The sequence below is a fragment of the Gobius niger genome, assembly GCF_951799975.1.
Source record: "Gobius niger genome assembly, chromosome: 22".
In the NCBI taxonomy this organism is placed as follows: Eukaryota; Metazoa; Chordata; class Actinopteri; order Gobiiformes; family Gobiidae; genus Gobius; species Gobius niger.
In genome coordinates, this window is record NC_136873.1 from 9,952,354 (window position 1) to 9,980,131 (window position 27,778).

The 27,778-nt window shown below is 41.1% G+C and overlaps 1 protein-coding gene and 1 long non-coding RNA gene across 2 annotated transcripts in view; both read left to right on the forward strand.

Moving 5' to 3' along the window:
* LOC306981595 (NACHT, LRR and PYD domains-containing protein 12-like) overlaps positions 1-15,917 on the forward strand; it is a gene marked incomplete at its 5' end in the record, with an annotated part of 89,978 nt that extends 74,061 nt beyond the window's left edge. The window contains 6 exons of the mRNA XM_079581204.1: positions 509-685; positions 3,561-3,734; positions 6,679-6,855; positions 8,828-9,004; positions 14,833-15,006; positions 15,638-15,917. Of these exons, the coding sequence (XP_079437330.1) occupies positions 509-685; positions 3,561-3,734; positions 6,679-6,855; positions 8,828-9,004; positions 14,833-15,006; positions 15,638-15,815 (1,057 nt within the window). The 3' untranslated portion in view covers positions 15,816-15,917. The remainder of the gene's footprint in view (positions 1-508; positions 686-3,560; positions 3,735-6,678; positions 6,856-8,827; positions 9,005-14,832; positions 15,007-15,637) is intronic.
* Positions 15,918-20,288: 4,371 nt separating this feature from the next.
* On the forward strand, positions 20,289-21,308 carry LOC306981428. Its single transcript, XR_013794108.1, has 3 exons — positions 20,289-20,347; positions 20,908-21,122; positions 21,240-21,308. It is a non-coding gene; the product is annotated as an uncharacterized lncRNA (long non-coding RNA).
* The last annotated feature ends 6,470 nt before the right edge of the window (positions 21,309-27,778 follow it).

Genomic DNA, 27,778 nt, shown 5'->3' on the forward strand with positions numbered 1-27,778 from the left:
TCCGGGTTATCTCCAGCTCCTCCAGACAAAACGTCATAAATAAACATACGGGTACGATGCTTCACATCTTAGTTTCTGACATGAAAACTCAGATGTTAAAGGAGGAAACGAGCTAAAAATCTCCACTTCCACCACTGTGTGAAAAACCAATACTTTGAGCTGCCGTGTGTGGCCTTAAAGGGACAGTAACTATTCTCCTGTCACTGCAGACACCAGGCCACAGGGAACCTTTGAACACACGCTTTCACATCAATATAGAACTGACTCAAATAAACATCAAGCTGTGATTGGAAACATTATAAGACTAAAGAAAAACTGAACCTCTTTTTTTTATGGGATGTAAATATTGAACAGACTGACTCTGAGTGAAGGAACAGTCTGAGAATCTACAGAGTTTACACTGACCTCTGTGTCTGTTGTTGAGAAGACTCTCAGACTGTTCTGTTGTGTTTATAGCCTCATCTGAGTTTACCCTGGACTTTAACCACTTCATTTATTCTTCATTCAGATTGTGGGGCTGTGGTTTGTCAAAGATCAGCTGTTCCTCTCTGGCCTCAGCTCTAAAATCCAACCCGTCACATCTCACTGACCTGGACCTGGGTTGGAACACAGACCTGTCTGACTCAGGAGTGTCTCATCTGTGTGGTTTTCTCGAAAGTCCAGACTGTCGCCTGCAGACTCTAGGGTAAGTTCACTGTCTCTGTGTCAGGTTTAAACATGAATGTATGAAGAACACGCTAGAGATAGAAGTTAGACACAGAACGATCAGGTCTGATCCCTCACTTTTTCAATGAACTGATAATTCTGTGTAGTTTTTTTTTTTTTTTTCAGTGCAACTTCCTCCTGAGCAGCGAGCTACTTCGGCTCCGTTACCTCTTTCCTACTTTTTTGCTTTTAACTTATAATATAATATAATTTTTCTTTCAGAGTAGAAAACACATTGTGCATTTTATTGCCATTGCTTGTAAACTGGTTCACAAACTTTCTTGGTGAGACGTGCAACATTAAACATAAAAACATATAACACAGAGTTTAGATAAAAATAAGCTATAAAACTTTAAACTATAAAGGCTTTAGGGGCAGGAATAAGAATATTAAAATAAATAAGATGTAATTAATAAGAGGTAAATATAACAATTGACACAGAACAAAGGGATTGGATTTACATATTGTGTATAAAGTGAGACAGTGATAAGGTGAGAGCAGTGGATCTATGTGCGGACAGACCACGTGCGCTGCATCTCAAACAAGACCGAGGACGTGGGTGATGTTATAGGGAATAAAATTCACACATTTAGCAGAAAATTTCATTTGTAGCTTGTTAAATGAGCCATTCTTCTGCTCACTGAACAAAACAACAACAAAGAAATAAATGAAAAAGAACATTAGATTTCCTTTTTTCTTTGCTATTGGGCTGTGTCTTATAGTGTCTGTGTTGTAGTTTGGTGGATGGCAGAACTATAGTTGAATATACCTGGTATTAGTTTGATGAATGCACTTTTTAAATCCTGAGTTGGTGTTTCCATTGGCTCCTCTAGTCCCTCTGCTGCCAGTGTCAGCTCCGCCCCATTCCTGCTCAGTCTGTGAGCTGCAGAGTGACTTCAGTGATGGTTGTGGACTGACACTCCAGACATCAGTGAAGTCAAAGCTTTAGCCATGACTCCTGTACTGCTGCTTTTGTAAAGGGCTCAGTGGAAAAGGCCCACATTGTGACGTATCGCTGTGTGTGAACACATTGTTTACTTGTGGATTGATTTGAAGTTTGTAGAGATCTTGATTTGAGCTGCAGATTGTTCAGCTCCTCTCTCCTCGACCCCATTCTCTTCCCTTTCCCTCCTTTTGTCTCTGAGGCGAGTGAAGCTCAGAGCGGTGCATGTGGAGCTTCATTACAAGTAACTCATCGTTCACTTAAAAGAGCCGGCTCTTTGTACCGACTCCACCCATCACTTTCTGAGACTCGCTCTGACCAGAGGCAGAGGGAGGGGCTGTGAACCTCTTCAGCCCCTTCTTGACCTGAGAGCTCACAGTCTATAGGCCAGAGTCAGGCCTCATTTGAAAGCTAAGACCTAAAGTACTCGTCTAAGCTTCATCCTTTTTTTCTGTGGTCAAGTTTTAGTTGTTTTTGTTGCTTTTTTGTAGCGTTTTGGCAGCATTGTTTTTTAGTGTAAAGAAACTGTGATGAACAAAAACAAGGAAAACATAGTTCTTAGGCCTTAGCTTTCAAATGAGGTGTTACTTTGGTCTATAGACTGTGAGCTCTCTGATTTAGAAGCTTTTTATCTGACATTTTATTTTCATTTAAAAATAAGTCATTTTTTGAATAAATATGACCAAAAATACAGATATTTTTAGCGCCAAATTAAAAATGGACAGAGACAGATTTAAATTTATTTTTTCATACATTAGTGACTAAGATTTTTACAGAGGGGATTTTGTTAAGGATTTAAATAAGCCTATCATGAGTGAAAAAATCTGTAACAACTCAGATTTTGCCCTGTTTTCTTGGATTCAAAGCTGAAAAAAATCAGATTGGGAATTAGATATTAAAACTTTAAACATTAAGTCCAAGTTTGGAGTCTGTAGGAGCGACTAAATCTGTATCTGTTCAGCTCAGAAAATCAAAAGGTGATATAAACCTTATAATCTATAATGTTATGTAAATGTATAGTGAATTGAACATGGGGTCGGCACTTATAAACTTATTGTTTCAGCCGACACCATTTTGAGCATCCACACTGTATGAGTTTTGGAAGATGAAATTAATGTAAAATTGCTCAAAATAAATAAGGTACAAAAAAAGAGGATATTTCGTTGCATAAATGCAAAAAGGAAACAAAAACCTCACTTAGAGAAAAACAGCCCTAAAGTTTAGTAACCTGTTCAACACATTTCTGGGCTCTTCTGTACCGGACGTCTCTCATGAAGAAAAATCCCATATTTGGATTATAGCGTCATCTGTGGAGCCTTCAGGACACGTGGATATAAAATATACCAATATTTGTGAATGAATGCGTGAGGGAACGCGGCTTTTGCAGCGCGATGTTAGAGTTACTTCCGGGTTATCTCCAGCTCCTCCAGACAAAACGTCATAAATAAACATACGGATACGATGCTTCACATCTTAGTTTCTGACATGAAAACTCAGATGTTAAAGGAGGAAACGAGCTAAAAATCTCCACTTCCACCACTGTGTGAAAAACAATACTTTGAGCTGCCGTGTGTGGCCTTAAAGGGACAGTAACTATTCTCCTGTCACTGCAGACACCAGGCCACAGGGAACCTTTGAACACACGCTTTCATATCAATATAGAACTGACTCAAATAAACATCAAGCTGTGATTGGAAACATTATAATACTAAATAAAAACTGAACCTCTCTTTTTTATGGGATGTAAATATTGAACAGACTGACTCTGAGTGAAGGAACAGTCTGAGAATCTACAGAGTTTACACCGACCTCGGTGTCTGTTGTTGACAAGACTCTCAGACTGTTCTGTTGTGTTTATAGCCTCATCTGAGTTTACCCTGGACTTTAACCTCTTCATTTATTCTTTATTCAGATTGAGTTGGTGTGGTTTGTCAGAGATCAGCTGTTCCTCTCTGGCCTCAGCTCTGAAGTCCAACCCCTCACATCTCACTGAGCTGAGCCTGAGTTCTAACAAACTGTCTGACTCAGGAGTGTCTCATCTGTGTGTGTTTCTTCAAAGCCCAGACTGTCGCCTGCAGACTCTAACGTAAGTTCACTGTCTCTGTGTCAGGTTTAAACATGAATGTATGAAGAACACGCTAGAGATAGAAGTTAGACACAGAACGGTCAGGTCTGATCCCTCACTTTTACAATAAACTGATTATTCCGTGTAGTTTTTTTTTTTTTTTTTTCAGTGCAAGTTCCTGCTGAGCAGGGAGCTACTTCGGCTCCGTTACCTCTTTCCTACTTTTTGGCTTTTAACTTATAATATAATATAATTTTTCTTTCAGAGTAGAAAACACATTGTGCATTTGTGCACATAAGAATCAGAATCAATACTTTTTATTGCCATTGTTTGTAAACACGTTCACAAACTAGGATTTTTTTTTTGGTGAGACGTGCAACATTAAACATAAAAACATAAAACACAGAGTTTAGATAAAAATAAGCTATAAAACTTTAAACTATAAAGGCTTTAGGGACAGGCATAAGAATATTAAAATAAATAAGATGTAAAAAAAAAAGAGGTAAATATAACAATTGACATAGAACAAAGGGATTGGATTTACATATTGTGTATAAAGTGACGCAGTGATAAGTGACAGCAGTGGATCTATGTGCGGACAGACCACGTGCGCTCCACCTCAAACAAGACCGAGGACATGGGTGATGTTATTGGGTGTTAAATTTCACACATTTAGCAGAAATTTCATTTGTAGCTTGTTAAATGAGCCATTCTTCTGCTCACTAAACAAAACAACAACAACGAAAGAAATAATTAAGGACATTAGTTTTTCTTTTTTCTTTGCTATCGGGCTGTGTCTTATAGTGTCTGTGTTGTAGTTTGGTGGATGGCAGAACTATAGTTGAATATACCTGGTATTAGTTTGATGAATGCACTTTTTAAATCCTGAGTTGGTGTTTCCAGTGGCTCCTCTAGTCCCTCTGCTGCCAGTGTCAGCTCCGCCCCATTCCTGCTCAGTCTGTGAGCTGCAGAGTGACTTCAGTGATGGTTGTGGACTGACACTCCAGACATCAGTGAAGTCAAAGCTTTAGCCATGACTCCTGTACTGCTGCTTTTGTAAAGGGCTCAGTGGAAAAGGCCCACATTGTGACGTATCGCTGTGTGTGAACACATTGTTTACTTGTGGATTGATTTGAAGTTTGTAGAGATCTTGATTTGAGCTGCAGATTGTTCAGCTCCTCTCTCCTCGACCCCATTCTCTTCCCTTTCCCTCCTTTTGTCTCTGAGGCGAGTGAAGCTCAGACCGGTGCATGTGGAGCTTCATTACAAGCAACTCATCGTTCACTTAAAAGAGCCGGCTCTTTGTACCGACTCCACCCATCACTTTCTGAGACTCGCTCTGACCAGAGGCAGAGGGAGGGGCTGTGAACCTCTTAAGCCCCGCCTAAACTTAGCACACTTTCTCCAGCTCAGCTTTATCCAAATCTAAAAGCTTCTTGACCGAGAGCTCACAGCCTATAGGCCAGAGTCAGGCCTCATTTGAAAGCTAAGACCTAAAGTGCTCGTCAAAGCTTCTTCCTTTTTTTCTGTGGTCAAGTTTTTGTTGTTTTTGTTGCTTTTTTGTAGCGTTTTGGCAGCATTGGTTTTTAGTGTAAAGAAACTGTGATGAACAAAAACAAGGAAAACATAGTTCTTAGGCCTTAGCTTTCAAATGAGGTGTTACTTTGGTCTATAGACTGTGAGCTCTCTGATTTAGAAGCTTTTTTTTCTGTCATTTTATTTTCATTTAAAAATAAGTCATTTTTTTGAATAAAAATGGCCAAAAATACAGATATTTTTAGCGCCAAATTAAAAATGGACAGAGACAGATTTAAATGTATTTTTTTATACATTAGTGACTAAGATTTTTTCAGAGGGGATTTTGTTAAGGATTTAAATGAGCTAATCATGAGTGAAAAAACCTGTAACAACTCACATTTTGCCGTGTTTTCTTGGATTCAAAGCTGAAAAAAACCAGACTGGGAATTAGATATTAAAACTTCCAACATTAAGTCCAAGTTTGGAGTTTGTAGGAGCGACTAAATCTGTATCTGTTCAGCTCAGGAAATCAAAAGTCAATGTAAACCTTTTGATCTATTATGTTATGTAAATGTATAGTGAATTGAACATGAGGTCGGCACTTATAAACTTATTGTTTCAGCCGACTCCATTTTGAGCATCAACACTGTATGAGTTTTGGAAGATGAAATGAATGTAAAATTGCTCAAAATAAATTAGGTACAAAAAAAGAGGATATTTCGTTGCATAAATGAAGATGGAACAAAAACCTCATTTAGAGAAAACCAGCCCTAAAGTTCAGTAACCTGTTCAACACATTTCTGGGCTCTTCTGTACCGGACGTCTCTCATGAAGAAAAATCCCATATTTGGATTATAGCGTCATCTGTGGAGCCTTCAGGACACGTGGATATAAAATATACCAATATTTGTGAATGAATGCGTGAGGGAACCCGGCTTTTGCAGCGCGATGTTAGAGTTACTTCCGGGTTATCTCCAGCTCCTCCAGACAAAACGTCATAAATAAACATACGGGTTCGAACTCGGATGTTAAAGGAGGAAACGAGCTAAAAATTCTCCACTTCCACCACTGTGTGAAAAAACAATACTTTGAGCTGCCGTGTGTGGCCTTAAAGGGACAGTAACTATTCTCCTGTCACTGCAGACACCAGGCCACAGGGAACCTTTGAACACACGCTTTCACATCAATATAGAACTGACTCAAATAAACATGGGCATCAAGCTGTGATTGGAAACATTATAAGACTAAAGAAAAACTGAACCTTTCTTTTTATGGGATGTAAATATTGAACAGACTGACTCTGAGTGAAGGAACAGTCTGAGAATCTGCAGAGTTTACACCGACCTCGGTGTCTGTTGTTGACAAGACTCTCAGACTGTTCTGTTGTGTTTATAGCCTCATCTGAGTTTACCCTGGACTTTAACCACTTCATTTATTCTTTATTCAGATTGTGGGACTGTGGTTTGTCAGAGATCAGCTGTTCCTCTCTGGCCTCAGCTCTGAAGTCCAACCCCTCACATCTCACTTACCTGGACCTGAGTGAGAACACAGACCTGTCTGACTCAGGAGTGTCTCATCTGTGTGTTTTTCTCCAAAGCCCAGACTGTCGCCTGCAGACTCTAACGTAAGTTCACTGTCTCTGTGTCAGGTTTAAACATGAATGTATGAAGAACACGCTAGAGATAGAAGTTAGACACAGAACAGTCAGGTCTGATCCCTCACTTTTACAATGAACTGATTATTCTTGTACTTTTTTTTTTCAGTGCAAGTTCCTGCTGAGCAGGGAGTTACTTAGATTCTGTTACCTCTTTCCTACTTTTTGCTCTTTACCTATAGACGTGTATTTAATTTTTCTTTCAAAGTAGAACACACATTGTGCATTTGTGCACATGGGAATAAGAATCAATACTTTTTATTACCATTGTTTATAAACAGGTTCACAAACTAGGATTTTTTCTTGGTGAGACGTGCAACATTAAACATAAAAACATATAACACAGAGTTTAGATAAAAATAAGCTGTAAAACTTTAAACTATAAAGGCTTTAGGGACAGGCAAAAGAATATTAAAATAAATAAGATGTAAAAAAAAGAGGTAAATATAACAATTTACATAGAACAAAGGCATTGGATTTACATATTGTGTATAAAGTGACACAGTGATAAGTGACAGCAGTGGATCTATGTGCGGACAGACCACGTGCGCTCCATCTCGAACAAGACCGAGGACGTGGATGATGTTATTGGGTGTTAAATTTCACACATTTAGCAGAAATTTCATTTGTAGCTTGTTAAATGAGCCATTCTTCTGCTCACTGAACAAAACAACAACAACAAAGAAAGAAATGAAAACGAACATTAGTTTTTCTTTTTTCTTTGCTATCGGGCTGTGTCTTACAGTGTCTGTGTTGTAGTTTGGTGGATGGCAGAACTATGGTTGAATATACCTGGTATTAGTTTGATGAATGCACTTTTTAAATCCTGAGTTGGTGTTTCCAGTGGCTCCTCTAGTCCCTCTGCTGCCAGTGTCAGCTCCGCCCCATTCCTGCTCAGTCTGTGAGCTGCAGAGTGACTTCAGTGATGGTTGTGGACTGACACTCCAGACATCAGTGAAGTCAAAGCTTTAGCCATGACTCCTGTACTGCTGCTTTTGTAAAGGGCTCAGTGGAAAAGGCCCACATTGTGACGTATCGCTGTGTGTGAACACATTGTTTACTTGTGGATTGATTTGAAGTTTGTAGATATCTTGATTTGAGCTGCAGATTGTTCAGCTCCTCTCTCCTCGACCCCATTCTCTTCCCTTTCCCTCCTTTTGTCTCTGAGGCGAGTGAAGCTCAGAGCGGTGCATGTGGAGCTTCATTACAAGCAACTCATCGTTCACTTAAAAGAGCCGGCTCTTTGTACCGACTCCACCCATCACTTTCTGAGACTCGCTCTGACCAGAGGCAGAGGGAGGGGCTGTGAACCTCTTAAGTTCGCTTTAACCCAGCACACTTTCTCCAGCTCAGCTTTACCCAAATCTAAAAGCTTCTTGACTTGAGAGCACACAGCCTATAGGCCAGAGTTAGGCCTCATTTGAAAGCTAAGACCTAAAGTGCTCGTCTAAGCTTCTTCCTTTTTTTCTGTGGTCAAGTTTTAGTTGTTTTTGTTGCTTTTTTGTAGCGTTTTGGCAGCATTGTTTTTTAGTGTATAGAAAGTGTGATGAACAAAAACAAGGAAAACATAGTTCTTAGGCCTTAGCTTTCAAATGAGGTGTTACTTTGGTCTAAAGACTGTGAGCTCTCTGATTTAGAAGCTTTTTTTTTTTCTGTCAGGGAACCTTTGAACACACGCTTTCACATCAATATAGAACTGACTCAAATAAACATCAAGCTGTGATTGGAAACATTATAATACTAAAAAAAACTGAACCTTTCTTTTTATGGGATGTAAATATTGAACAGACTGACTCTGAGTGAAGGAACAGTCCTAGAATCTACAGAGTTTACACCGACCTCTATGTCTGTTGTTGACAAGACTCTCAGACTGTTCTGTTGTGTTTATAGCCTCATCTGAGTTTACCCTGGACTTTAACCTCTTCATTTATTCTTTATTCAGGTTGAGGAGCTGTGGTTTGTCAGAGATCAGCTGTTCCTCTCTGGCCTCAGCTCTGAAGTCCAACCCCTCACATCTCACTTACCTGGACCTGATTGGTAACGAAGACCTGTCTGACTCAGGAGTGTCTCATCTGTGTTTGTTTCTTCAAAGCCCAGACTGTCGCCTGCAGACTCTAAAGTAAGTTCACTGTCTCTGTGTCAGGTTTAAACATGAATGTATGAAGAACACGCTAGAGATAGAAGTTAGACACAGAACGGTCAGGTCTGATCCCTCACTTTTTCAATGAACTGATTATTCTGTGTATTTTTTTTTCAGTGCAAGTTCCTCCTGAGCAGGGAGTTACTTAGATTCTGTTACCTCTTTCCTACTTTTTGCTCTTTACCTATAGACGTGTATTTAATTTTTCTTTCAAAACAGAACACACATTGTGCATTTGTGCACATGGGAATAAGATTCAATACTTTTTATTGTCATTGTTTATAAACAGGTTCACAAACTAGGATTGTTTTTGGTGAGACGTGCAACATTAAACATAAAAACATATGGCACAGAGTTTAGATAAAAATAAGCTATAAAACTTTAAACTATAAAGGCTTTAGGGGCAGGCATAAGAATATTAAAATAAATGAGATGTAATAAATAAGAGGTAAATATAACAATTGACATAGAACAAAGGCATTGGATTTACATCTATTATAGAAAACGCTATCTCAATGGCCGCCGCCTGGGCGCCGCCATCTTTATTTCCCATACCGACTTTGAAGCTAGGCAGGGACGGGCCTGGTTAGGACTGGGATGGGAGACCGTTTGGGAACACCAGGAAGCCTGGCGACAGTACTGAGTGTGTGCGTGGTTGGTGGTGGGTGCTGATGTGCGCATAATTGTTCAGCAACTTTGAGCGTCTGGAAAAGCGCTATATCCGCGGCCGGCCCCCACGTGATGGTCCCACCAGCCGCGGGCATTGACCACGGGTCCATATGGACCGCGGTGCTGCTGTCCGAGGACAACCCGCCGTCACAACAATGCGAGTGCACGAGATCTGACTGCCGTGCGTGTGCGCGCATCCAAACAGGGCGGTGTGTGTGTGCGTGTGCGCGCGTGTGTATGTGTGCGCGTGTATGTGTGCGCGCGCATCCAAACAGGGCGATGTGTGTCATCGTCACTCACCGCTAACCTGCAGACGCTCCTCACAGGTACAGTTACATCCTCCAAAAGACATCTGCGGGTCTTTGTTTAAGTCTCTCCTGCAGTGACCGAGGCTGTGGTTCATTATAGATCCAGGCGGTATTCCGTCTCTAAAGCTTTGTCTCCGAAAAACAGTACACGCAAAACATTGTCCACAAGCCTCTAATCTCACGCGCTGCTCCGACTGATTTATCCTCCGTGTGAGTCAAAGCGAAAATGGACAACTTAACGAGCGCATGGCCTGCACTGCTTAGTTTTTTTCTTTTTTTTTTTTTTGCTGCTGTACCATTTGTTTTCTATTTTGCTTTCACGTATTGTGACCCCGGGGGAACATTTTATTCTGAAGCTGCTTTGAAAGCATTGCCCATATTATTGTAAGGTTATAAATACTGTCTAACAACGATCATTAGGCTATTTCAGTTCTAAACCTACTCATTATTTTTTTATTGTAAACTACCGTGATGCACCAAACCACGGGTCCTGCACCGTGACCCAAACCGTTAGAGCTGAACCCCTAATATTTATCCATAATTATTCCACTGTCTCTTGAATTCTATTCCCTGAGTTTAGCGAACATATTGTCGTTGTAGTTAATAAGAAAAGAGTACGGGTGCATCAAACACTCCTATTGCAGATTGTTTGAAATTCTTTTTAGCATTCATTATTTTACACATTTGTAGTGGCCATAGTTTTTGGAATGGGTTGGGAACCACTGGTCTACAGCTGAACTGTGTGACGGGTTGGACATTTCTTTGTAATCACTCACAATCTCAGAATATCAACTGTGGAGACTAGCGAGGCCCGGCCGAAGGCCGGGTCTCAGCTAGTATTGTGTATAAAGTGACACAGTGATAAGTGACAGCAGTGGATCTATGTGCGGACAGACCACGTGCGCTCCATCTCGAACAAGACCGAGGATGTGGGTGATGTTATGGGGGTTAAATTTCACACATTTAGCAGAAAATTTCATTTGTAGCTTGTTAAATGAGCCATTCTTCTGCTCACTAAACAAAACAACAACAAAGAAAGAAATGAAAAAGAACATTAGTTTTTCTTTTTCCTTTGCTATTGTGCTGTGTCTTACAGTGTCTGTGTTGTAGTTTGGTGGATGGCAGAACTATAGTTGAATATACCTGGTATTAGTTTGATGAATGCACTTTTTAAATCCTGAGTTGGTGTTTCCAGTGGCTCCTCTAGTCCCTCTGCTGCCAGTGTCAGCTCCGCCCCATTCCTGCTCAGTCTGTGAGCTGCAGAGTGACTTCAGTGATGGTTGTGGACTGACACTCCAGACATCAGTGAAGTCAAAGCTTTAGCCATGACTCCTGTACTGCTGCTTTTGTAAAGGGCTCAGTGGAAAAGGCCCACATTGTGACGTATCGCTGTGTGTGAACACATTGTTTACTTGTGGATTCATTTGAAGTTTGTAGAGATCTTGATTTGAGCTGCAGATTGTTCAGCTCCTCTCTCCTCGACCCCATTCTCTTCCCTTTCTCTCCTTTTGTCTCTGAGGCGAGTGAAGCTCAGAGCGGTGCATGTGGAGCTTCATTACAAGCAACTCATCGTTCACTTAAAAGAGCCGGCTCTTTGTACCGACTCCACCCATCACTTTCTGAGACTCGCTCTGACCAGAGGCAGAGGGAGGGGCTGTGAACCTCTTAAGCCCCGCCTTAACCCAGCACACTTTCTCCAGCTCAGCTTTACCCAAATCTAAAAGCTTCTTGACCTGAGAGCTCACAGTCTATAGGCCAGATTAAGAACTCATTTGAAAGCTAAGACCTAAAGTGCTCGTCTAAGCTTCTTCTTTTTTTTCTCTGGTCAAGTTTTAGTTGTTTTTGTTGCTTTTTTGTAGCGTTTTGGCAGCATTGGCTTTTAGTCTAAGGAAACTGATGAACAAAAACAAGGAAAACATAGTAAAGAACTTAGGCCTTAGCTTTCAAATGAGGCGTTGCTCTGGCCTATAGGCTGTGAGCTTTCTGGTTAAGAAGGTTTTAGATTTGGGTAAAGCTGAACTGGAGAAAATGTGCTCGGTTTTGGTGGATCTTAAGAGTTTAAGGCGAGACACGGCAGATGAAAAGAAAAAAAATGAAACAAAAGGAATCAAATTGAAACTGAACATTAATATCATAAATATGAGGGAAAATGTATCGCTAATTTTCTGTCATTTTATTTTCATTTAAAAATAAGTCATTTTGTGAATAAAAATGGCCAAAAATGCAGATGTTTTTAGCGACAAATTCAAAATGGACGGACCCAGATTTAAATGTATTTTTTTATACATTAGTGACTAAGATTTCTTCAGAGGGGATTTTGTTAAGGATTAAAATAAGCTAATTATGAGTGAAAAAATCTGTAAAAACTCAAATTTTGCCGTGTTTTCTTGGATTCAAAGCTGAAAAAATCAGACTGGGCAATATACACTGCTCACAAAAACTTAGGGCACACTCAAAACACACAATGTAACTCCAAGTCAGTCAAATTTCTGGGATATCAGACTGTCCAGTTAGGAAGCCACGCTTATTGTGAATCAGTTTCACTTGGTGTTGTGGAAATTAAACAGACACAGGTGGAAATGAGCGGCAATTAGCAAGATCACTCCAAAAGAGGAATGGTTTTGCAGGTGGTGACCACAGACCATTTCCTTGTCTTCATCCTTTGGACCGTATTTTTGGAACACTTTTGCATTTGTCCAGTGTTCTCACCACTAGAGGCATCATGAGGAGCATCTATAACCCACAGAAGCTGCTCAGGGAGTGATGCTCATCCAAAATGACACGTCCATTCATGCTGTGGCAAGAAGGTTTGCTGTGTCTCCCAGCGCAGTGTCCAGAGCATGGAGGAGACACCAGGAGACAGGCCAGTACACCAGGAGACCTGGGAGGGCGACCGAGTATGATGGCCCGACGTCCACAAGTTGGGCCGGTGTTCACTGCCCAACACCGTGCAGCCCGATCGGCATTTGCCCGAGAACACAGCGATTGGCAGATTGGCCAATGGTGCCCTGTGCTCTTCACGGATGAGAGCAGGTTCACCCTGAGCACATGTGACAGACGTGACAGAGTCTGGAGACGCCCTGGAGAACGTTCTGCTGCTGCAACATCATCAGCATGACCGGTTTGGTGGTGGGTCAGTGATGGTCTGGGGAGGCATTTCATTGGAGGGCCGCACAGCCCTCCATGTGCGAGCCAGAGGTTCCCTGACTGGCATTGGGGACCGGGATGAGATCCTCAGACCTATTGTAAGACCATATGCTGGTGCTGTGGGCCCTGGGTTCCTTCTGATGCCTGATAATGCCAGGCCACATGTGGCAAGAGTGTGTCAGCAGGTCCTGCATGATGAAGGTATTGATGTTCTGGACTGGCCTGCCCGTTCCCCAGACTTAAATCCAATAGAGCACATCTGGGACATCATGTCTCGGTCCATCCATCAACGCCACATGGCACCACAGACTGTCCAGGAGCTAACTGATGCTCTAATCCAGGTCTGGGAGGAGATCCCTCAGGAGGACATCCGTGGTCTCATCAGGAGCTGCCCAGGCGTTGTAGGGAGTGCATTCAGGCACGTGGAGGCCACACACACGACTGAGGATGATACAGACTCGTTTGGAGGAATTTCTACAGAATTTGGATCAACCAGTGACCTGATTTGTCACTTTGATTTTGACTATAATTTTGGATCCAGACCTCCAGGGGCTGAGAATTTGATTTCCATTTATCATTCTTATGTTATTTTGTTCTCAACACATTGCCCTACACTATGAATAATGATTTTCATCCGAAAAATCGAATTGATTGACGTCTAGGATGTGTTTTTTGAGTGTGCCCTAAGTTTTTGTGAGCAGTGTATATTGAAACTTCCAACATTAAGTCCAAGTTTGGAGTCTGTAGGAGCGACTAAATCTGTATCTGTTCAGCTCAGGAAATCAAAAGTCAATATAAACCTTATAATCTATTATGTTATGTCAATGTATAGTGAATTGAATTTTAAGCATCCACACTGGATGAGTTTTGGAAGATGAAATGAATGTAAAATTTATTGCAAAATAAATAAGGTACAAAAAAAGAGGATATTTTGTTTCATAAATGCAAAAAGGAAAAAAAAACCTCATTTAGAGAAAACCAGCCCTAAAGTTTAATAACCTGTTCAACACATTTCTGGGCTCTTCTGTACCGGACGTCTCTCATGAAGAAAAATCCCATATTTGGATTATAGCGTCATCTGTGGAGCCTTCAGGACACGTGGATATAAAATATACCAATATTTGTGAATGAATGCGTGAGGGAACCCGGCTTTTGCAGCGCGATGTTCGAGTTACTTCCGGGTTATCTCCAGCTCCTCCAGACAAAACGTCATAAATAAACATACGGGTACGATGCTTCACATCTTAGTTTCTGACATGAAAACTCAGATGTTAAAGGAGGAAACAAGCTAAAAATCTCCACTTCCACGACTGTGTGAAAAAACAATACTTTGAGCTGCCGTGTGTGGCCTTAAAGGGACAGTAACTATTCTCCTGTCACTGCAGACACCAGGCCACAGGGAACCTTTGAACACACGCTTTCACATCAATATAGAACTGACTCAAATAAGCATCAAGCTGTGATTGGAAACATTATAATACTAAAGAAAAACTGAACCTTTCTTTTTATGGGATATAAATATTGAACAGACTGACTCTGAGTGAAGGAACAGTCTGAGAATCTACAGAGTTTACACCGACCTGTGTGTCTGTTGTTGACAAGACTCTCAGACTGTTCTGTTGTGTTTATAGCCTCATCTGAGTTTACCCTGGACTTTAACCTCTTCATTTATTCTTTATTCAGATTGATTAGCTGTGGTTTGTCAGAGATCAGCTGTTCCTCTCTGGCCTCAGCTCTGAAGTCCAACCCCTCACATCTCACTGAGCTGGACCTGAGTAAAAACAATCTGTCTAACTCAGGAGTGTCTCATCTGTGTGTGTTTCTTCAAAGCCCAGACTGTCGCCTGCAGACTCTAACGTAAGTTCACTGTCTCTGTGTCAGGTTTAAACATGAATGTATGAAGAACACGCTAGAGATAGAAGTTAGACACTGAACGGTCAGGTCTGATCCCTCAATTTTTCAATGGACTGATAATTCTGTGTAGTTTAAATTAACGTATCACAGTTTTCTGACCTAAAGTAAAAAAAGAAAACATAATGAATAAATAAATAAAATCCTAAATTCATTATATTTTCCCTCATTAGGAGCAGGTTTGTGTCGACAGCAGGAGAATCCACAATGTTCCACAGTGTGGCTGTAAATAAATATAATGTAAAAGCTTTAGATCCAACAGCTGTGATTCTCCACATCAGCAGCTCATGATTCACACAAACTCATGAACAAACACATGAACCTGTGCTGTCGACCACATCCATTATTTTATGTTCAAACAAATAATAATTATTATTCATGATCTCATTAAGTGAAACTTAACTCCCACTGTATGAACTGTATCTTTGAACCACAGGAAACACAATATTTGAATCAGCTTTAACTGTATGTTTGCATGATGTGTTTCTTAATGTTCAGTGAATATGAGTGTGATGAACCTCTAAACCTCATCTGAGTTTACCCTGGACTTTAACCTCTTCATTTATTCTTTATTCAGGTTGAGGCGCTGTGGTTTGTCAGAGATCAGCTGTTCCTCTCTGGCCTCAGCTCTGAAGTCCAACCCCTCACATCTCACTGAACTGTACCTGAGGGGTAACAGTCTGAGTGAGTCAGATGTGAAGGAGCTCCTGGAGCTTAAACAGAGCCCTCACTGTCGACTGGAGACACTGGAGTAAGTACTGACTTTATGAGACTGTTTGACCTGGAGCCGTTCACACAGAAGGAGCTCATTCAATGTTTCCTTTATATCGACTTATTTTTGTAGAGCGTTGAGTCTTTGCTTTAAAGATCCGAGGTCTGATATTTGACTTTATTCAGTCTCTTTAAACTACTTTAGACATTGACCTTGTTTTTCTGTGTAATATTGAAATGAATGCCTCTAGTTAAACAAATGTAAAGTGCTGGTGTTCATGTGTCTGTGTGACCTGGTGTTTTCAGCACAAAGACGGAGACGGACTAAATATGCAGGATTTCAGGAACGTTTGAATGAAAAAACACTCGTCCAGGTCTGTTTTGGATGAAGATATAACTTTATAAACAGTTTCTTTATAGTTGAGACGCTGCAGGTGAACAGGGAAACACTTTAAATGTAGAGATTTCAATGTGAAGCTTGTGCTGTAGATTACTGACATAAAGAGAAGAGAAAACATGGACTGCAACTTTCACTCATTTAATCTTTTATACAGATATAAATAACACATTTACAGACACAGAATCTAAATAATGGACAGAGCCAGGTTTAAATGTGTGCAATTATTTTGTGATATATTTACAGTGGGATTTTGGAGCTTGTTTAGTTTAATTTTAATTTAGTTTATGAGCTTTTTATTAGAGGAAAAATCGGTAAAATGTCAAATGTGTCCTTGTTTTTTGGTCCAAAGCTCAATTAATCTGTAAAAATCCCGTGAAAAAAAACCTTCCAAATGTAGAGTCCAAGTCTGTCCCCTGCGTTCCAAATTATTATGCAAATGACATTTTTCTCTGATTTTCTAAACTGTTAACTCAAGTGAGAGTCAGCATGATTTTCAAGTCTTTAACTGGTGAAGGATCAATTAAATGTGGTTGAAAAAAATCTCCCACTGATAACAGTATTTTTTTTCAAAAATAAATATAGTAAAAAAGTCAAAATCTACTCTATCAAATTATTCATTTGTCATTTGTTGAATATGTAGCATTAGGAGCTTATATTTACTGAAATAAGATATTTCAATCAAAAAAAAGATCTTAACAGGTCAAGTTATATTTGAACATAGAAGCCCTTCTGTGAGCAGCTTCAAACTTCTTAGTGTCTTAGAGTTTTTGGACAGTTTCTGCTTGGATTTGTTTGCAGGATGTCAGAAAAGCCTCCCAGAGCTGCTGTTTGGATGAAAACTGCCTCCCGCCCTCAATTATTGACCTTTTTTTTTTAAACCAGGATGGCCCCACTGAGAGGAAGAATCTCTTTTTCAGGGGAGTCCTGGCCCTAGAGGGGAAACTATTGTACATGTTTTTAGTGGTAGTGGAAACCAGAGGACCCGGAGGAAACCTACGCAGACACAGTTAGAACATGCAAGCGCCACAGAGAAAGGCCCCATCCAGGTGAGAATCGAACCCGGGACCTTCTAGCTGTGAGGGCTGAGCGCTATAGATGCGTCATAGATGTTTTTCTTTTTGAGGCTCCAAAGGTTCTCAATAGGGCTGAGGTCAGGGGAGGAGGGGGTCCACATCATGAGTTTCTCCCCTTTTATGCCCATAGCAGCCAGTGATGCAGTGATGAGGTTTTCTTTACAGCAGGACATGGTGCGTTGTCATGATGAAGATGATCTTGTTCAGGAAAGCACGGCTCTTCTTTTTGTAGCATAGAAGACAGTGGTCAGTCAGAAAGAGGTCATTTTGACACCTTCAGGGATCCTAAAGGGACTGACCAGCTCTCTCCTCATGATTCTGGCCAAAAACATGATCTTTCTGATGTAAGGAGGGGGTGGAGTCATGTGATGTTCAACAGTGACCTGTAAAGTTTTGCGTCATGTGAAGCTTCGGTATTGGTCAAACCTTTAAAATCGATAACCACAGAGAGAAACAAACAGTTCACTTTGCATTCTGTTTGTCTCTGCAGTATATTTTATGATTGGATGACAGAGGAGGACACAGTGAAGGACACAGAGAAGGACACAGTGAAGGACACAGAGGAGGACACAGAGAAGGACACAAAGGAGGACACAGAGAAGGACACAGTGAAGGACACAGTGAAGGACACAGAGGAGGACACAGAGAAGGACACAGAGAAGGACACAGAGAAGGACACAGTGAAGGACACAGAGAAGGACACAGTGAAGGACACAGAGGAGGACACAGAGAAGGACACAGAGAAGGACACAGTGAAGGACACAGAGGAGGACACAGAGAAGGACACAGAGAAGGACACAGTGAAGGACACAGAGAAGGACACAGTGAAGGACACAGAGGAGGACACAGAGAAGGACACAAAGGAGGACACAGAGAAGGACACAGTGAAGGACACAGAGGAGGACACAGAGAAGGACACAGAGAAGGACACAGTGAAGGACACAGAGAAGGACACAGTGAAGGACACAGAGGAGGACACAGAGAAGGACACAAAGGAGGACACAGAGAAGGACACAGTGAAGGACACAGTGAAGGACACAGAGGAGGACACAGAGGAGGACACAGAGAAGGACACAGAGAAGGACACAGAGAAGGAGGACACAGGTGTGAAGGCTGTGATTCCAGTGGTCCAGCGTGTGCAGAGTGGAGGAAAGCTTGGAACTGGAGAAAGCTTGGACCGTGGTGTCTCTGATATAACTGGGCAAAGGTAAGAATTATCATCTGATTCTCATAAACATTTGAGTTTGTCTCGAGTCATTGTCTGCTTTTCCGCAGGACAATGGCAGTAAAATCATCTCCAAGTAAGTACTGTACCGCATCAGTCATTTATTTACACATGTGACATTTTCATACTTTAAACACAGGTACTACAGTTTTCCTTTGAGGAGGTACTAAGATTATTATTATAATTGTTATTTTTATTATTGTTATTTAAACAGGTTTTCTCTTGAGACCTAATTTGCGAGAGAGACCTATATGAACAGTGTGACATTTCAGACAATAACATCAGCATCAGCACAGTGGCGATTATCGGCCCTCGTCGACCGCCCTACCCAAAGCCAGGGGGCGCTAAACGCCCTTTGTCTCCCTCTATCTTAGATTATGGTATTATTGCGACTGCCTTGGAGACTGCCTTAGATAGAAAAAGCATTTTCCCTGTAGAATAAAATGTGACGTTCTGGTCATTGCGACGACAACACCATGAAAAATATTGCATAGGTGTGTTTAACTTCTTGATCAGAACTAAAAATATACTAAAAGAAGAGGTTTCCTTTAATTTCAACTTGAAATCATCTGGGGACCCCCAACCAAAGCTTTGTGACCCCCCGAGGGATCCTGACCCCCACTTTGGGAACCACTGCCATAGACCACACGCTGCTCTGATCATGGATTCAATGAGATACGGAAAGCTCATTAATCTTGTGAGCAACACACATTTATCAGAAGAATTAATAGATTAAACATTAAACATTATACCTTTGCTGGGAGAGGCTAAATGCTAACATGTGCGTGACTGAGCGCACGCAGAAAGACCACACAGTTATGCATCAACTCGTCCAAGCTCAGGTAAGAACATGTCTCAGTAGGGAAAACGCTGGCCTGTTCCTTAAACAACATATCCACTTTAGTCACTCCATAAGACTCCACACTTTACAGACTCCCACTCAACCACATGTGGTTTTATCTCACAAGTTTGTCTCAATAATAGCTAGTTTATTCAAAAACTAAACACGATCCAAAATCCCTCTGAGCAAATATTTGGAACTGATATGTTACAAGATAAAAACACACATTTAAACCTGGATCTGTCCATTATTTAGATTTTATCGCTAGAAATAACAATTTTGGACATTTTTCTGCAGAAAGGTTTAATTTTTATATGTAAGTGAAATGGCAGACATCTTGAAATATGTATTGTCTCATACTGTATTTATACAAGTTATGTTCAGCAAAAGTTTCAGGTCTCCTCTGGGTGCTCTGGTTTCCCCTACCTCTAAAATATGTAAAATAGGTTCCCCTCAGGGACAAGAGCTCCACTGGAAATGAGATTCCTAATCTCGATGGGACTTTCCCAGTTAAATAAAGGTCAAATAAAATCAAAGTATAAGATTATCACCATAAAAGAATGCAATAACCCAATGCTATGGTTATGTCCTTATCATATAAATGAACAGATTGATGTACCGGCCGATATTTGCACTTTTCAGACTTAAAGCTCAGGATCATCGTCTGCTCAGAACATTTGACTGACAAAAATCCACGATAGTTTAGATGCTTTATGTTCTGAGGAAGATACTTTTGTCACAGACTGTACTGGACTTTAAACCTCAGCCTCAGTCATGGAAAAAAAAAAACTACATCTTTTATCTTTTATATACTTTGTTTAAAAGTTTGACTCCACCCCTGGTTTTCCTCACAGCTGCGTCCACACCTGAGCCTCTGAGGGAGGAGCCTCAGCCCGGACCCTCCCATTGGACGGTAAAGAACAAACATCACTCAGGACGAAACAAATGGAACTGACTTTAAACATCTTCTTTTAAATGTTTCAGGAAAAGACAGTGTTTCCCAAAGTGTCCAGAGAATCACACAACCTTCTCTACAGGTACATAAAACAGAGTGGTTAGTCTCATGTAACAGAGTGGTTAGTCTCCTGTAGCAGAGTGGTTAGTCTCATGTAACAGAGTGGTTAGTCTCATGTAGCAGAGTGGTTAGTCTCATGTAGCAGAGTGGTTAGTCTCCTGTAACAGAGTGGTTAGTCTCCTGTAACAGAGTGGTTAGTCTCATGTAACAGAGTGGTTAGTCTCATGTAGCAGAGTGGTTAGTCTCATGTAACAGAGTGGTTAGTCTCATGTAACAGAGTGGTTACTCTCATGTAACAGAGTGGTTAGTCTCATGTAACAGAGTGGTTACTCTCATGTAACAGAGTGGTTAGTCTCATGTAACAGAGTGGTTAGTCTCATGTAACAGAGTGGTTAGTCTCCTGTAACAGAGTGGTTAGTCTCATGTAACAGAGTGGTTAGTCTCATGTAACAGAGTGGTTAGTCTCATGTAGCAGAGTGGTTAGTCTCATGTAACAGAGTGGTTAGTCTCATGTAACAGAGTGGTTAGTCTCATGTAACAGAGTGGTTTGTCTCCTGTAGCAGAGTGTTTATTGTCCTGCAGGCTCAGATGCCCTTCCTCCGGAGCCTTCCGCTGTGCTTCCACCGGATTGGTGTTTGTGGTGTCTCAGGAGGCGGAGCTTCAGTACAGAATTGCCCAATGGGATGAAGCGCTTCTGCAGTCATCGGGCAGAACTCCTGCAGGACCTCTTTATGGCATCGAGAGTCCAGAGAGAGCCGTGCGTGAGCTGCACCTGCCACACTGCGAACTTGAGACCGGTACATCTCCGCTCCTCCTCCTCTCCCCCTCTCCTCCTCCTTTGCTCCTCCTCTCCTCCCCCTCTCCTCGCCCCCCTCTGCTTCTTCCCTCTCTGATCGTTCTCTCCTGTGTTCCAGCGGACCTGTCTCCGAGCCGACTGCTTGTGGCCCACATCAGTGACAGTGGGTTGCATGTGATCAAGCCTCAGAGGATCACTCCGTCCCATGTGGTGATCCCAGTGTCCGGTCTCTCCTTTTTTGGACTATTTAAGAAGTTGATTAAATTGAATAAATTCAGGCCTGTGAGCGGGAAGGTTATGCTCTTCCGAACCCCCCGGGGACAAAACGGAAAGATAAAAGTCAACGTGCATCTTCTGCTCAGTTCCATCTCTGCGTTAGAGGTATGGATATACTGATTTCACTGGCTGTTTTAGATCTGCATTTCAGAAATTAGCTTCAATTGCAGCACTGGTAATAATCGGCCTGCAATAAGCCTTTATTATTTCACTCATGGAGGGATTCACTGCCTTTGCACATTGCTCAGAACAAGCGAGTGTTCACTCCCCTGTTGGTGGGTCAGCAGTGATGGCATGTCACTTCTCTTCCTGGCTCCTCCCACTTATTCCAGAGCCAGTAGGAGGCTCTCCGTCCTCTCACTCCAGCTTTGGGGAACAAGCTGCTAACACGCTTGTTAAACCTCTTAATTTTTTTTGCACAGGCCGGTTTGGCTCACGGATGAACTGAAAGATGCACAAGTAAATGTCATTGATTCTGTCCTAGATTAACGCATTGTTGAACATACTGTCCCTGCGTCTGATCACATTCTCCACACTCTGCTTGATTGATCCAGGGACAGTGAATTCAATAAAGAATAATACGCAAACAGCATTACACAGGACACATCAGACAATACAACAATAAAAAGAAAGAAGAGAAGACACATCTGACCTCTTCACATCTCAAGTCCATCTATACAGTTCAGTCTCACACTTTTGTTTGTTCTTCAGCCACAATTTCCTCTTCTGGGAGAAAAGTCTCAGGTCCATGTGGGACTTTAGCTCCAGTGGCAAAGAGCTCCATAACTGTCACTGAGAACACAGACTGACCCAGAGCAGTTAGGCACCGCTTCACTCTACAGCTACTCACTCCTTCATTTATGTATTTTTGTACTAACTGATACATTACAGACGGATCAAGACCATTAAGACACTTGAATATATGGTGCCATTTAAACATTGTACATAATATCTTTCAGGTGGAAAACAAGCAGCGAAACGTCGAGCGCATCCTTGCACCTCCTCAATGTGAACTGGTCATCGGCCGACACTACAGTGTGGTCTGTCCCGACGCTGAGAAAGTCCAGCCAAAGGTGAGTACAAGTAAGACTCATGACTTTATTCAGTCTGCTGACATCTGCTGCTCTCCACCAGAGGGCGTTGTTCAAGATGGATAATGACCCCGACTATAGCCACTTATTTGAGTTGCATCTGCCTCCGGAGAGCAGCACTGTGTCCCTCACAGTGAGTGAGGAGGGCAGTGCCGAGAAGAGAGAGGTGTGGAAATACGAGCTGGATCTGACCGGTCAGTCTGCTTCACTCATCACATGATCCAAGAGGGAGTCGGAAAAAACCCATGTAAACCCTCAGTCGATCAGTGACCTTCCTTAGACTAGAGACTCATGAGAGAGTAACAGACATGTGTGACATAAGGGCAATGTGCAATAGGGATGAGTGCAATGAGGATCAGTGCAATGAGGATCAGTGCAATGAGGATCAGTGCAATAAGGATCAGTGCTATAAGGATCAGAACAATAAGGATCAGTGCAATAAGGATCAGTGCTATAAGGATCAGTGCAATAAGGATCAGTGCAATAAGGATCAGTGCAATGAGGATCAGTGCAATAAGGATCAGTGCTATAAGGATCAGAACAATAAGGATCAGAACAATAGGGATCAGTGCAATAAGGATCAGAACAATAAGGATCAGAACAATAGGGATCAGTGCAATAAGGATCAGTGCAATAAGGATCAGAACAATAAGGATCAGTGCAATAAGGAGGGTGAGGAAGTTTTTTTTTAATACATATATATATATATATATATATATATATATATATATACCTACAAACTGGAGAAAAAATTCAATAAAATACAAACATTTTGTATCAGCCAATTAACCTGAAGTTACACTAAAGATAACCGACAACCACTTCAGGACTGTCCCAGATAAAGTCAAAGTCAGTATTGAGTCTCTGTAGCAACAGTTTATGATCTACTGTATCAAAAGATGCAGACACATAAAGCAGGATCAGTACTGAAAACTAACCAGAGTCAGCAGCCATCCGGATATTAGACACTTTTAGTAGAGCAGTCTCAGTAAAGTGAATCTTACGAAACACAGATTAAAATGTGTCAAACCTTTCATTGCTATGTAGAAAAGTCAGTCAGCTGTTCTACCACAACCTTTTCCACAAAGGAGTCATTTGGATATGGGCCTATAGTTGCCAGGCTGAGCCAGGTCCAACTTGGTCTTTTTTAGGATTGGACTTGTCGCTGCCTGTTTAATTTTTTTTTGGAACAGACCCAGATATAAGAGAAACATTGATCATTTCAGCAACATGAGGGACAACAATGTCAGGGACTTTATGAAGTATGACATCAAAAGGACAGGAAGCAGAGCCGTGGGAAGATGTTTTCGTTAGGGGGTGCTGAGGGGCAAAATTTACCCTAAATATAATTTTTCTGTGCATATTTCCTATTCATTAATATTGTCTGAAGTTCCTAAACTACCCACCAGGGGGTGTTGCAGCCCCCTCAGCACCCTGGGTTCCCATGGCCTTGACAGGAAGAGAGTTATAACATCCTCTAATGTCAAGTTTGGGACTCTCTCACATTAACGAGAGCTTTTGTAAAACAATAAAATAGGCTTTACTGATGTGCATGTTTTTTTTTTACTTCCAGAGTTTCCTAGCAGAAACAACCCCCACATTGCTCCCCACACTGATCCCCTGATGCTGCTGCAGTCTGTCCGTACTAAGTTTATTAAAAGTGTGTCCGATGCTGTACTCAATCAACTGTTGGACCGACTTCTGTGGAAGAGGATGCTGACGCAGGAGGAGGTGGATAAAGCGAACGTCAAAGGTCCAGCAGACAAGGCCCGATATGTGGTGGACACTGTGATAAGGAAGGGCTCACAGGTGTCTTTATTCCTGATCGAAAAATACTGTAAACTAGATCCACATTCAGATCTGTGTCGTCAACTCACTAACCCCTGACCCCACTCTGACCCCTGAGTCATCGCTGTAAACGCTGACTGAGCAGTCGCACCTGTGCTTTAATAATGAATGATCTATGAATATATGTGTAAATATAGTTACAACTTTGAGCTAAGCCATGGATGTCATTTAAACAGATTACATTACCATATTTTTAGCAGTGCACCCGGGCTCTGCAGCAGATGGCAGGTAATGGCAGCTTGGTGTTTTGGTTAGTCTTTTGTCCCTGGGACCGGCTGTTCTTTTTTTTTCGTTTTTTCTTTAACTAAGGTATATTTTTTTAGTTTTTTTTTATCAGGTCCACCTTTCTGATGGTACATTGGGTTTTTGGAACATGAGAGGATTTTTTTGGAGATTTGTTAAATAAATTATTTTTGAACCCTTTGTCTCAGGTGTCGTCTGTGTTCATTAAAACTGAAACTAAATCCTTCGTCTTCAGAGTTTTTGTCGCCCAGTTCGACTGTTATTTTTGTAACCTTTATTTGGTAACAATTTGGAGGGCTTGTCAAATTTTGGCCTTGGTAGATATGCTTACTTACCTTTTTAGGGCTTTGTACACTTTAGTACATTAATGTTGCAATTTATTTAGCCTGTTTGATGGTTGTGTGCTCGACCAGAATCTAGGACTTGTGGTCAGTCGCCCCTGGAGAAAGTATCTGTTATTTTTACCCAATAAGAAACAGATACTTCACGAGAATTTGACTCAAGTAGAAGGAAAAAGTACTGTGTAATAAAATGACTCTAAAAAGCACAACTTCTTCAAAGAGTGACTCAAGTACATGTACTCGAGTAAATGTAACTGAGTACTACCCGCCTTTGGGGTCAGTTATGACAAAATTATGGTGGGCTGTGATGTTTATCAATCACACTAAAAACATGTACAATGGGTTCCCCTCTGGGACGAGGACTCCCCTGAAAGAGAGATTCTTCATCTCAGTGGTTCTTTCCTGGTTGACCTCTGACCTCCACCTGAAAAGAGCACATTAGTTTCCAGTTTGGCTTTACCAAAATCTAAAAGCTGCTTGATAAAAGTGTCATAATAGCCACAAAAATGAGATGAAAAAAGTGACGAAAATGTGACAGAAACACGATAAAAATGTGTAAAATGAATGTGATGAAAACGCAAGACAAAAAAGCAAAATACACAAATAAATTAAAAAAGATTTAAACAGTTTAAAAGGTTTTTATTAGTCGAAAAGCTTAGCTTTCAAATTATGAATTATGAATTATTCTCTGGCCTAGACTGTAACCTTTTAGATTTGGGTAAAGCTTAACTTCACAAAACACACTTGGTTAAGGTGAGGGTTACGCGGTTAAAAAAAAGGTACAAAAAATCAACAGAAACACAAGTTTACAAGTTTGTTTGTAAGAAAACAGAAATAACAAACTTTACTGAGTCGACCAAAGTCAATATTTCTAAACGTTGACTTGTTTTGTGTTTGTTATTATTTGATGAAACAGTTGATATAAATGATCAGGGGAAAGTGTGCTCTGTCTGTAAACTGATGAAACTGTAAATGCACCACACTAATAAAACTAATAAAAGCTGATGTACACACGCTGACCAGCAGAGGGCGCACTATCACAGTGGATCCAGCCTGCAGCTTTTCCCCCTTCATACTGGTTTATCCTCTTTATTCTGGTTTATCCTCTTTATACTGGTTTATACTCCTTATCCTCATTAATACTCTTTATCCTTGTTAATCCTCTTCATCCTCATTCAATCTCTTTAACCACCTTTATCCTCTTTAACCTTATCTGTTCTAATTCATCCTCGTTTTTCTTCATTTATCCTCTTTAACCTAATTATCCTTGTTTATCCTCTTTACACTCACTTATCCTCAATCATCGTCTTTAACATCATTTCACCTCACTTTTCTTCATTTATACTCTTACCTCATTAACCTCATTTATCCTTGTGTTTCCTAATTTATCCTATTTAACCTCATTTACCCTCAGTTTTCCTCTTTAACCTTATTTCACCTCATTAGTCCTCGTCTATCCTAGTTTAACCTCATTTATCCTCATTGATCCTCTTTCACCTCATTTATCCACTCTAACCTCGTGTAATTTCATTTATCCTCATTTATCCTCTTCAACCTCATGTATCCACTTTAACCTCTTTTGGACTCCTTTATCCTCTGTATCCTCTTGTGCATCTCATCTTCTTTAACCTCATTTAACCAAATAGTTATCCTCTTTGACCTCATTTATACTCATTCATCGTCTTTCACCTCATTTATCCTCTGTAGCCTCATGGAACTTAACTCTTTAACCTCGTTCATCCTTTTTCCACTCATTCATCCTCAATCATCCTCTTTAACGTCATTTCACCTAATTTTTCTTCATTTATACTCTTTTACCTCATTAAACTCATTCATCCTTGTGTATCCTAATTTATCCAATTTAACCTCATTTACCCTCAGTTGTCCTCTTTAACCTTATTTAACCTCATTTGTATCCTCGTTCAACCTCTTTAACCTCATTTATCCTTGTTTATCCTAATAGACTCTTTTATCCTCATTTATACTACTTCGTCCTTGTTTATCCTCTTTATCCTCGTTTATCCTCTTTATACTGGTTTATTGTGAAATGTGGCCACAGTACAAGATCAAACCAGCAGGTGGCGCAAACAGCAAACCTTTTATAAAGTTATCTCTGAGGGGAGTTTAAAATCCTCTATGACTTTTGACTTTTAGGGGAACAAATATTTCAGCCCATTTGTTGAGGTGAAAGTTTCCATTCCAGCTCATCCTCATCACTAACATTATAGTTTTCACAGGAGTCATTTAAAAACTGACTGTGGTACTAAGATATCGGCCATGGTAAAAAAAAACACCTGACTGTCACAGGATTGACAGGATTGGAGAACCAGGGCCACTTGAAAAAATGACTTTGGTACTCCCATTACAGCTGTTGAAGATAAATAACACCCTCCTGTCTGTGCACTTCCACTGTGCTGATACAGGACCAGAGTACCAGGGTCACTCTGGATAAAATGACCCTGGTGCTCCACTTCCACTGTGCTGATACAGGACCAGAGTATCAGGGTCACTTTGAATAAAATGACCCTGGTACTCCACTTCCACTGTGCTGATACAGGACCAGAGTACCAGGATAACTCTGAATAAAAGACCCTGGTACCCCGCTTCCACTGTGCTGATACAGGACCAGAGTACCAGGATAACTCTGAATAAAAGACCCTGGTACCCCGCTTCCACTCTGCTGATACAGGACCAGAGTACCAGGATCACTGAATAAAATGACCCTGGTACCCCGCTTCCACTCTGCTGATACAGGACCAGAGTACCAGGATGACTCTGAATAAATATACCCTGGTACTCCACTTCCACTTTGCTGATACAGGACCAGAGTATCAGGGTCACTCTGAATAAAATGACCC